Raw genomic sequence first — 12,345 nt, 5'->3', positions numbered from 1 at the left:
TTGCAATAATTTCACCAGAATTTAGCGATATTTACTACAAAATATGGCAGTTTATATAAAGGGCCATGTGATCTTGCACATTGACTTTAATGCTCGTCAAACGTTTTTTGACAGAGCTTGGAATTATGTTTCATGGAAAAAAAATACAAAAATCGTCAAACTTCACAAATCTAAGCAAAAAATTCTCACACCTCCGTTTGTACGATCACTGCCAAAGCACAATAGAACTGCCTTGTGAGAGCCACCTAATAAAATAACTGCTCATTTCAGAATTCTTAGCCTTGAGATGTTGAACTATAAATGTTACCTTAAGTTGTAAATAGTTTGGCATGTTAGCAGACCACTAAAGATCCCTGAAGGTGGACATGGCTTTATTTAGATAAACATTCCTACAAAGAAAGCTACAGTATCAGGAATGTGATTTCTTTATTTGCTCATATTAACCCCACAAGATACATGTCTTGCCATTTTTCTGGCACTGAAGTGGTTAACCATTTTGCGACCTATAGATAGTGATGGGATTCTCTCTTATTATTATTATTTTGGTTACCCGGCTTCATGCCTCTCCACAGTGGTTCCCTTTGGATAATAGACCCAGATTGAAGCTGATCCCCAGGAAGAGGTTTCCATGGCAATGTTAAAGCTCAGAAAAGCCCTTGAACTTCCTCCCTTTGCTCCCGGAGGCCTTTAGATAGCTCCCACAAGACGGCCAAGAAGACCGACTGTATCTTATCAAGTACTTCCCCTTTCAGACTAGGCTACAGCAATCTCTTCCATGGAAGGGCTTTGAAAGGATATTCTAATAAAGCAACATTTCTTGCAACCACAATCTTCTTTAAAACTTCCAGAATACTCTCTTTGTTGGTGTCCTCGCTGAACCTAACTCTTTTGCTGCCAGAGGGGATTTGGTGTCCTCCCTGGCAGTAAAAGGGTTAAAATACTGGTGGTCTACTTGAGAAACAGTCTTCAGAAGAGAGGCTGCTTTTGGTATACCACGACACACTGGATTCCCCGATAATAAGCTCTTCTGTATTTCTACGAGTTTAGAGGGAGGTTATTCTGGCATAGGACATCTTGCTTTAGCAGAGAATCTGAGAAGTGGGATTTCCAATATTGCAATACATTCAGCACAGCGTTTTGTTTACAGCACTGTGTATCAAGCCAGTTGCAACAAAACTATTGGACTCACACCAGTGAAGAATATATTTTTAGTGTCTGTTTCGGTCAAATGCACTTACATGACATACAAATTCATATTTACGTTAACTTGGGCAGCAGACATTTTATTAAATATGTTGAGTGACCACGAGATGTGAAGATAATACACAAAAGCAGGTTGATGATTTCCCCCCCCCCCCCCCCCCCCAAAGCAGACATATGTTGCAAACTGCCTAAACACAATCAAACTACGCTGTTCAGAGCACAGAGCAGAGAGTATCAAGCCTGAGGCAGCATAAAGACGTCCAATCCCATAACGGTGAAGCAGATTTGAGTGAGAATGCAGTAAATTTATTTCAAATTCAGCTGTGAAATACATGTGCATATAAACAATTAAATGTCACATTAGAGGTGATTGAGACAGTAGATAGATTTTAGGCAGAAGCGTGGTCAGTGTTGTAGGTAACACGTGGTCTTGAAATGCCTGCTGTGTCACCAACTTGTTTAGCCAGAATAGTTTCTTTAAAATAGTTTACTTTAGCTCTCCAATTGGAACTAGAGATATTCTTTGGCTCAACAAAATCCAGACCAACTGAGAACTATAAAAAATCCAAAATGTCTTTCTCTTGTAATCTATGGGACTCTCCCAAAACCAGGTGTCAATTAAGCAATTCTCCTTCTCCCTTGCAGCCCCTGTTTACTGATGCCTCCCTTTTTATTTAGGCAATAGACAAACAACCCATTGGTCCAGAATGGACTCTTAAGAGTTAATGATATGTGTATTCATAGGAAGGTACGCTCTTTTGCTTCATTGCAATCCAGTTTTAATAATCTATCCTCTGAATTTTTTTAATTTCTCCAAATTCACCACTATTTTGAATCTATATATAAATCAGATTGTTCTCATGATCCTACTCCGTTTGAAAACTGGCGTTTATAGTAATCCAGCAAAGAGGGGGTAACCTCTACGTTATGTCACTCTGACACCTACCAAAACGTATTTAGTTTCTGATAAATATATGACGACCTTAGAGAACAATCTCAATGCTATTTTAGATCTAGACACATTGCAAGATATATGGGAGGTGGCTTCCAAAAACACATCCTAGTGTTGTGATGAAAGAAATCGTCTACAAATTAATATATATATACAGGCATACCCCGGTTTATGGACACTCACTTTAAGTACACTCGCTAGTAAGGACATATCGCCCAATAGGCAAACGGCAGCTCACGCATGCGCCTGTCAGCATGTCCTGAATAGCAATACCGGCTCCCTACCTGTATCTAAGCTGTGCGCAAGTAGGGAGACTATAGAGCCTGTTACAAATGTGTTATTTACATCAGTTATGCAGTTATTTACATCAGTTATGCATCAGTTATGACGATTGCAGTACAGTACATGCATCGATAAGTGGGGAAAAGGTAGTGCTTCACTTTAAGTACATTTTCGCTTTACCTACATGATCCGGTCCCATTGCGTACGTTAATGCGGGGTATGGCTGTAGTACTTTACCCCCACCAGGTTACACTTCTTTCTTCCAAATGTCTTTCCACTGTGCTGGCGGGATTGTTGCAATATGGGCACTATATTGCATATATTCTGGCCATGCCCTAAAATTCAACCACTATGGAAATCAGTGCTTGCCCTAATAAATAGTATTTTGCAGGTCAATATCCCTCATGACCCACTATATACAACACCAGGGAAACCCATAGACAATCTAAATAAAAAATGAATCCAAAATTATCACAAACATTCTACATTTCACCAGATGCACTGTTGCCAGGAACTGGAAGCAATCTGATTCCCCCTCCTCCCTCCAGCAGGTAAATAACAACATTTGGTATTTTGTATATATGGGAAAACTCTGCCTATTTGACTTTTAGAAACCTGGGCACCTTGGTTCCTACATGCTGGAATATCACAGTACTTGGTTAAAAAAAATATTTTGGAAACTATGACATTAACTATTTTAGATTTGATACATTCTCTAATGTGTATGTACAAATGCTTTACCCTCACCTCCCTTGGACCTTCCCCAAATGTTTGAATGTACCCTCCTCTGTTTCTGTTTTGTACCCCCCCCCCCCTAATAAAATCTGCAAAACAGCCAATAAAATTTAAGTAACAAAAAATATATACTTTCATCAGTTTTGGATGTAGAACAACTTGTGGAATTCATATTTACTGATGCCATGGGTCTACGTTCGTAAATCTGTGGACATATGCATCTTGTCTGCTAAGATTGGCTTCAAAAGTGAAATATTAGGTGTGTGTGTGTGTGTGTGTGTGTGTGTGTGTGTGTGTGTGTGTGTGTGTGTGTGTGTGTGTGTGTGTGTGTGTGTGTGTGTGTGTGTGTGTGTGTGTGTATATATATATATATATATATATATATAATATATATGAGTGCTCATTTGCATGTCATTTCACAGAATCCCTTGCTGCAGTGGAAGCACTGTATGCTGGGTGACAATGGGGAAAGACAGGGTTGCAGACCTGTCTAAGACATGCAAATGAACATACAGTAATATTTACAGTTGCTATATATATATATATATATATATATATATATATATATATATATATATATATATATATATATATATATATAAACAATATCTAGTTACATCATAGTGACATTGGCAATAATCAGTGCATATTTTCACTGGAGAATATCTGCATGTTGATACTAGCTGAAATATCTTTACTAATACCACTAGCAGTGTGTTTTATTTAATTTTAAAAATGATGTACATGAATCATGTAAGTTAAACTTCTTAAAATACAAACACACATGAAGAGTACATTAATGCATGCTCTTGTCTGGCTTGTATTGCAGGTAAAAGAGTTCATCAACTCGGAGCTCCTAGCTCATCTCTACTCTTCTCAGGACCAAAACACCTTGATGGAGGAGTCAATTGATCAGGCTCAGAGGCGGGATGAGATGTTGAGAATGTACCATGCCTTGAAAGAAGCACTACAGATCATTGGTGATATCAGTACATCCACCATCTCCACCCCAGTACCCCCTCCTGTGGATGATTCCTGGATACAGTCACGCTGGTAAACTAAACCATGAATTAATTTTTTTTTCTCTACAGGTATCTATCTCTGTGTGGCCAACACATTGCTATTGTTCCACAGCTTAAGCCCTACACATAATGCTGTGTTTTCCACCAACTGTTTCTGCTAATTAAGTAGTTTCATAATGGGCACACATGCCTTTGCTTAGCTACAGTACTGCTGCTCTTTGAGTACGCCCTTTTTCTATTTTATTATATGAATTAATATAGAACTACAAAGCAAGTTATGAAGTAGCTGTCTCAATTCCATTATGAAACAGATTTTGAGATATACATTCTTGAAACCACCACGAGGTGGGTGGGGTCCACTGTGCTACTTGGTTCAGCTATCAACAGTGGGCTTCTTGCATTGCCAGTGTAATCAGATGGAGCAAAATTAGAACACAGTGGAGTTTTAAGATTTTTTAAATGCTATATGGCTACTGAAACTCAATAGTTAAACAAGGCACTTTTGTCATTGTAGCCGTTTTTGTGACTCCTTGTTACCACAGGTCTCCACCTGCAAGTCCGACAAATCAGAAGAGACCAACTTTGCAGGCTACCCCAACAAGACCACCTGCTGGCCGTGGCCCTGCTCCTGCCATCCCTCCTCCATGCCTCCAATATGTTGGGGCTCCTCCAATACCCTCCCGTCCGGGGCATTTACCTCCTTTTATCAGCAACAATGATCCCTTTATGATGCCACCTCAGATTCCTTCACGCCCAACTCGGGCTCCACCCAGTGTACCCAGGTAAGAAAGACTGCATTGAAAGCAATGGAAGATGCTGATAATAATTATCTAAGACTCCAAAGTGTCCAAAACCTATTATATTTTACATACATAAAATGAACATAATATTTGGCTCCTGCTTACTAAATTAGTGGGAAATTTGCTGCTGAATCTGTGATGATAGTTTAATTATTAGGTTGACAATACCCCGCCCCCCCCCCCAATACACACAGTACCCTTCCATAATAAACGATATATTACCCCCTGTAGGAGGAGATGTGTGCAGAGGTTTTTAGATCAGGAAATGTTTTAAGAGACAATAAATTAATCTTTTTATTTGCCACAACTTTCAAAACATAAACAGCTTATTACGAGCAAAATAGAGAAAAAAAGAACAGTTCCAATATCAGTGCTCAGAGTGTACAACTCAGGTCCACAGTTTGAAATCTATAGGTGGATCATATAACAGTTATTTGGCATAAAGGATTGATAGGTCTGGCCACATAAATGTGGTCATACACAGCCTTATGATAGTACCCAGAGGGAATGTCTGTGAAGCCACAACTGTGGAAAACACAGACCTCCTCATGACTTAAAGGTAATGTCTCCTGGAGCTAGACTGAAAACATTGTTAATGAATCCTTGAATGTCAAGTAGAATATCATAAAAGTTTGTACTCACGACCTTGTGATCCGTGTGTCCGATGTTGGCGTGCTCCCAGCTTGTGATCAGAAATGAGTAGTGGAAGTACGACAAAGCGCACGTTTTTGTGTGAAACGCGTTGGAGGTTTCTCCACTGTTATTTGTTTTTTAGTATGTTGCTAATGATTTAATAAATACCTTTTTACTTTGAGCGATCCAGCCTCCATCGTTTTTGAGGCAGTGCACGCCTAACTTTTCCCCCATGAGATTACTTCCGGTACTTCTTACCAGCAAAAACAGGGTTAACAGGAAAATAAAACAAACAGCCCAACTCCTGTTAGGAGCACTCACTACACCTCTCCATGCACACTATGTGTTGGGAGGCTAGATCGCTTTCCAACAACAAAGCTAGCCAACATAATGGAGGTCAGCTTGCTTAGGGTTCTGTAAGTACTTGTGCAGGGTTTCTCTCCTCAGCGGTCCAGGGTTCAGTCCCTTCGTGGCCAGAGAGACATTGCAGTCTGTACTACAGGCTTTTTAAAAGCCTAATGAAGCATCTGAGGAGACTAATTAAGGCAGTCTGCACTAGAATGAAACGCCTCAGTTCTGTATCAGGCTCTGCACACAGTTTTTCATGCTTCATAACATGACAAGGGAATCCACCCTGTTACCCACCCATAATATAATACCACACCCACTATAAAACCCCCAATGGCCATCACAACCACCCCCCACAATACACCAAATATAAGATTCCCTCCCACAATACATACAATATAATATCCCCCTCACAATATAATACCCCCCACAATTATACCCCCCACAATATACACAATATAATACCAAACAATATAATACCCCTATTACCCTCCCACCGCATTACACACAATACCCCCCCCCCCCTATAAACCCCCCTAAAATACAAATAATAATACATACATCTACCTTGGTGGTGGTCGCAGGCCTCTGGTGCCTTTACGGATGCCGACACTGGGCCCAGCCTACCTCTCTCTCTCTCCTCACTGGCTCTCCGCGTGTCTCCCCAACAGAAAGCCAGCTGGTCAGTGACATAAGATGCCCTAATATGGGCATATCCATATTAGGGCATCCTACGTCATTGACCAAGCTGGCTCTGTTGAGAGAGACACGCGGAGAAGCAGGGAGACCACAGCGTGCCAAACTATTTCCCTTGGCATGCCACAGGTGGCACGTGTGCTGATGGTTCACCATCTCTGGTTTAGGACAGACCCTCTATCTTTCTGCATTTCTTTGGGCTGGGAGTAGGACAGAGTGCTAGGAAGTCGGGCTAGGCATCAGGATAGTTGCAAGGAACTTATTTTTGAATGTCAATATTTGATAGTGATATGTGATATTCTACTTCTGGAAGGTTAAGGCATGTAACTGTTTATATTGCCTTCTGTCAGTTGCCTTAATAAACTGAAAAGAAAACCCAGAGCTTTGCAAAACCTGCCCCTCAATATCTTCTTTTTTTAAAGTTTATCTCTTAGTAATGGTACTTATTGTGTGGTTTTAGTCAGACTCAACAAATCTCAATGTTCTACTTATGTTACTCTATTACTCCATAGGATTCTTTTACTGGAGACAGGCCCTATTTCACCACTTTGGATGAAAAAAATCAAAATTGGAAAATATTTTGTTTTTGCTGTAGCTTGGAGAACTATTTCTACACATTGCTGCCCCTCTTAGCCTTGCCATATCATCCCATTCCTATCATTGCAGTTTACTGTACTTGATTGTGCTTCTTTGGCAACCGGAAACCTAGTATCAAGCTGAAAATTGTTCCATCTACAAACTTGCAGATTAGGCTGGGTTTGTCTCATTGTGACTTCCTTGAATTAAGAACAGTCCGTCTAGTTAGGCACTTATCCACAAACAAAAATGTGACCCTTTCCTCTTTTTGCATTTTGGTCTTTGTTATCCTACTTTGTTTGTTATCAATACCCATTTTATTTTAAGAAGTTAAGCAATTGCAGATTACTCCTGGTTAAAAAAATAATTCAGACAGGGCAGTAAGGCCCATATTCACTGAGCGATAAGACACCTTACAATTCACGCAAGTCAAAAGTCTGTAAGGTGTCTTATGGCTTAGCAAAATTTAGTAAATATAGTCGTTTGTGCTTTTCAAGAATTATGTCATAATTCACAGTAGGATCAATAACATAATCATTACCTGATTAGAGAAGTTATATTAGTTCACAAACCTTTTTAGAAATCATATTCAATCTTTTTCTGACCCTTAATACAGGGGGACGCAAACATACCTTCATGCGCCCCCCTTTCTCCTCACCCCTCCGGCTCGCACCCCCATCTGCACGGCTCCGGCGTCAAATGACGTAGCGGGGTCATGTGACGTCACATTGCCATGGCAACGTGACATTACATGACCCCACAGCATCATTTGACGCAGGTTGCCATTGAGATGCGTTGCAGGAACCAAGGTAAGTTAAGAAGTTACAGAGGCCTCGCACGATCCCCGGCATTTATTTGAAATGCCTTTGTGGAAGCGCGGGGCCTCTGTAACAGCCGCGCCCCCCCCTCCCCAGAAAATCTTGCGCCCCCCACTTTGTGCACCCCTGCCTTAATGGATCAAATACTGTAACATCATAGTTACCAAAAACTATGGGTGGGCACTTTCACACCGGTTTTGGTTTTGGCTCTAAAAACATTTTGTGTTTCTATGTTGAAGAGATAAAGTAAAGAGCCCGCACGCCAGAGGACTTTTGTGTAAGAAAGGTGACGATTTATTGAGATGTCGACATTTCAGTCATGATTTGGATCACCTGCACGACACGATTCAAGTGAGCTGTGGAGCGCTGATCAGGTCCCCTTTTTCTATCTTTCCCTCTGCCATAGGAAAGCATGGTAGAGGGTCTGGCGAGCAATTAGAGCGCAGATTCAACTCCTGGACCAATCAGGAAGCGAGGGCTTGCCTCCATGGACCAATCAGGGCTGGCGGCAGATTTTCAGAGTTAAAGGGCTCTGTGGATGGAAATTCAAACTGACCAATGAGCTCAGTGCCTTCCAGGGGGACTCGGCAATGGCTTCCCCAGCCGACAGGATATCTCCCGCTGGGCTGGCGCCACTCTAGCTGGGGAGGCAGCAAATGGCTCCGGTTTTCAGGTGGATGCCCCTCCCTGGCCCGAGCTCCACCCTCTGACACCATTTCCTTTGTCCATTGCCCCTCTCCTCCCCCTCCAGAACCAGCAACACTCATTTTCTCTGGACATGCAGATTGTGCAAAGGGTTTCTCAGCCCTTTATGCCCAGAGGCATTGGCTATGCTTTATTGTTTCACACACAGGAAAAAGCACATCGTTTTACATAGCATGCAAGGGGCTACCGTGCATTTAATGATAGGTAGCCAGGGGTCTGATGGCCAGATGAGCCTCTAGAGAAGCCCAGCAGGGGCCAGGGATTGAGCTTAACCTTTATTTTAGCAGTCCAGTAGCCCTTTTTCCAGCACAGCATGTTTTTGTTTTGGACACCATTTTGGTCCGAACATTTTTTTGTGTTTTGGTACTGGTTCTGCCAAACCATCTGTTTTTGGATTTTTTTTTTTAACCAAATTATGGGGGAAAACTCAAAGTAAGCAGGAAAGTGCTAAAATACTATAATACCACGTACAAAATACTTAAAATAAGTATAAAATCAATTAGGAGACTTAAAACCATAAAATAATTAAAAAGATATGATGAGAAACATCTAGAGAATGGTGTTTTGGTTTTATATTTTAATTTGGAATGTAACGTTCTGGCAGGTTTTAGAAATTAACAATAACAGAATGTAGGATCTATTTGTTCCTACACTTGTCACTGTTATTAACAAACTTCACCGAAGCGGTATGAATGAAGCTTGGAACAACATTGGAATGTTATACTGAACCTATTCGTTATCCCTTCTGATTAGACAAACCGGTTTAATCTCTCCAGGTTATAATACAATAAGTGCAACAAATATAAAATAGGAAATGGAATCCCTGCCCCAGAGAGCTTCCAATAATTATTTTAAGACTCCACAATTTTAATAGAAAATCTAGATGAGTAATGTCTCTGTGTAAAAGTTTTCAATTGGATGAAGCCATTTGGCACCCCTAGTCTAGAATGTGCTATGCAATTAGAAATGGTGAAGGGACAGCAAGACCGATTTGTACAGGTACCTTGGGACCTCTATAAATGAGAATAGAGATTAGAGGAGGACTATCTATAAAATCTCATATTCCATTCTCTCGTTGTGGTACTGCCAGTAAATTATTTTCGAACTCAGCTCTCAGTGTCGTAGTTCCTATTGAAGTATTGTATGTCTCTCCAATAGGAACATTTTCTTTCCTGGCCTCTTTGTCATTCCTTTGCACTTTCAAAATAGAGTTATTCTCCCCCTCCTCTTTCTCCCTCACATTTCCACCGCTGGGACCCTCTTGTTGGAATGCTGAAGCTGGGACAAACCACCATTCATCATTAAACAGGAAACAATTTGCGTTGCTATAAAACTCAAGAGACCTTTGCATTTCATTTAGCTCCCCCTAGCATTTCCTTTTAAACCCTTCACTGTCAGAGAGGTGTGGCCGGCCTCTTTGGCAACTAAACAGTTAACTGCCTGCGTTTCATGAAGCAGAAGGAAAACGGCAATTGAGGTAATTCTAGCCAGCTGTAGGTAACACCCACTGCCTGACCTATAATCCCTGCGGCGGGATAATGTCGTTATCTTTTTATTTTTATCCTTTTTTCTTTTAACACAAATATTTTATTTACATTTTCCATGCCTGGGATACTGAACAAAGAAAGACATTGGGAAAATAATATTTTAACATTTGAAACAATACATACCATTGGGAGGTGTGGGATGGAGGGGGGGGGGCACCTTGCTATCACCTCTCTAATTATTCTTCCTTTGCTCCAACTTTTTTTGGGGGAGGGGGTTTGGGGGGGTGAGTTTTTACACTGTCTTCTGGCTTATCTGGATACTCTAGTCAACGCTTTTCCTTCTTGGAGACCCTATTTGCTCTTGGGGTTTACTTTTGGGTTGTCAATGATAAAGCCAAGGTTCTCATACTTTGTAGTTGGTTTTAGTCGTGTGCCTTAAAAAGGCTGTCATTCTTTCCATGGACATGACTTCATTAATCCTCTGTGTTATAGTGTTAATGGATGGAGCCTCTACATTTTTTCCAGGCTGCCGCTAATGCGCACCTGGTTGCTGTGAGGATATGTGAGCTAAATTTTCGTTGGTGTGGGGTGAGAGTTTCTATTGCTTTACCTAGTAGGAAGGTTAGTAGTTCCATATTTATCTTTGTATTGAGAATTTTCGCTAGCCAGTCTCTAATCTTGGCCCATACCCGGACTATTTTAGGGGACGTTCACCAAATATTGACCATATTTCCAGTTTGCCCGAAATCCCTCCAGCACAAGTCTGAATGTCCATGGTAGATCTTGCTGATCTTTTTGGGGGACAAGTACCATCTATATAGTACTTTATATGCGTTCTCTTTAGCTTAGTGCATATTGACGTTCTTGCTACCCCCTCCCATAAGTCCTCCCAATCCACCCTAGAGACTTTGATTTGTAGGTCCCGTTGCCATCCTTCCATATAGTTGAAACTCTGTAGTTCTTTGTCTGTCACTAATTCATTATATAGGGTGGATATGATGCCCTTTTGGTAATTTTTTAGTCTACACACTGTAGGTTTTCAAATCCCGTACATTCTGGGAATTGAGTCGTGTGTGGTTTGGTTTCTGAAGTGTCAAATCTGTCGGTTTTTGTAGAGTTCTTGAGAAGCATTAGGATAAATATCAGCCACTTCCGCAAATGCCATCATTTTCCCTTTTAACAAAACGTCTTTAATAGCTCTTATACTTTTTGTTTTCCCATTGCTTAAAGCTATTTTTTCCCCTTCCAGGTTGGAAGTTCAGGTTTCCGATTTAAAGGAATCAATTTGGAAGGAGATGACACTAGGGTATGTTTGGTCGTGGACGATCTCCGTATCTTTAGTGAGTGTTGTATTGTATGGCAGGGCGGGGGGGGGGGGCGGGGGTTATTATATTGTTCTTTGGTGATCCATAGTCTCGCTGACAGCGCTATGTTCCCTTAAAGGTCCCTTTCTATCTCCACCCATCGGTAATAGTCTGAATTTGTGTGCCACATTGCTATTTGTTTCAGGTAGGAGGCCAGATAGTACTTATTTATAGTCTGCATCGGCAGACCCCCCCATCCCTCCTTTCTTTTGAGGCCATGAGTATTGCCGTTGCTATTCTCAGCCTCTGGTTCTACAAGATCAACTAAATAAATGTGTTCTGTAGATCTCTTAAGATCGTATAGGGAATTGGAATGGGGAGGATTTGAAAGCAGTCTATTAGGCATGGCAAAATATTCATTTTCAGCCTGCAGATTCGCCACAGCCATTATATCTGGAAGTTCTCTCATGTGGACAAGTCTTTTTTTAATTTGTGCAATCAGTTCTGGAAAGTTATACATTTCTTAAGGAGTTAGTCAGTGTAACGAGTCCGCACCACAACCAGGATAGGACCGCGAGGCTGAGGTGGGGATTTGCAAACACCGACCTGAAGCCAAGAGGCCACGTTCAGTGTGCAGGTTCGTTGTCATGTAGCCAGGTCAATGTTTGGAGAAGTAAGGTAGTAGATATAATCGCTGTGGTCGAGGGTAGGAGACCGGAGGGTAGTAGAGGTAACTTAGCCGAGGTCGAGGGTAGTAGAAGGTAGAGTGGTAGATATCCAAGCT

At 41.2% G+C, this 12,345-nt stretch overlaps 1 protein-coding gene across 9 annotated transcripts in view; it reads left to right on the top strand.

Moving 5' to 3' along the window:
- DNM3 (dynamin 3) overlaps nucleotides 1-12,345 on the top strand; it is a 292,881-nt gene that overhangs the window by 199,387 nt on the left and 81,149 nt on the right. For all 9 annotated transcript variants that reach the window (XM_075616718.1, XM_075616717.1, XM_075616721.1 and 6 more), the window contains 2 exons: nucleotides 4,002-4,225; nucleotides 4,737-4,976. In XM_075616718.1, coding sequence (XP_075472833.1) covers nucleotides 4,002-4,225; nucleotides 4,737-4,976 — 464 coding nt within the window. The remainder of the gene's footprint in view (nucleotides 1-4,001; nucleotides 4,226-4,736; nucleotides 4,977-12,345) is intronic.

Source organism: Ascaphus truei, chromosome 10, assembly GCF_040206685.1.
Source record: "Ascaphus truei isolate aAscTru1 chromosome 10, aAscTru1.hap1, whole genome shotgun sequence".
NCBI classification, from domain to species: Eukaryota; Metazoa; Chordata; class Amphibia; order Anura; family Ascaphidae; genus Ascaphus; species Ascaphus truei.
This window is presented reverse-complemented; position numbering and strand designations above follow the sequence as displayed.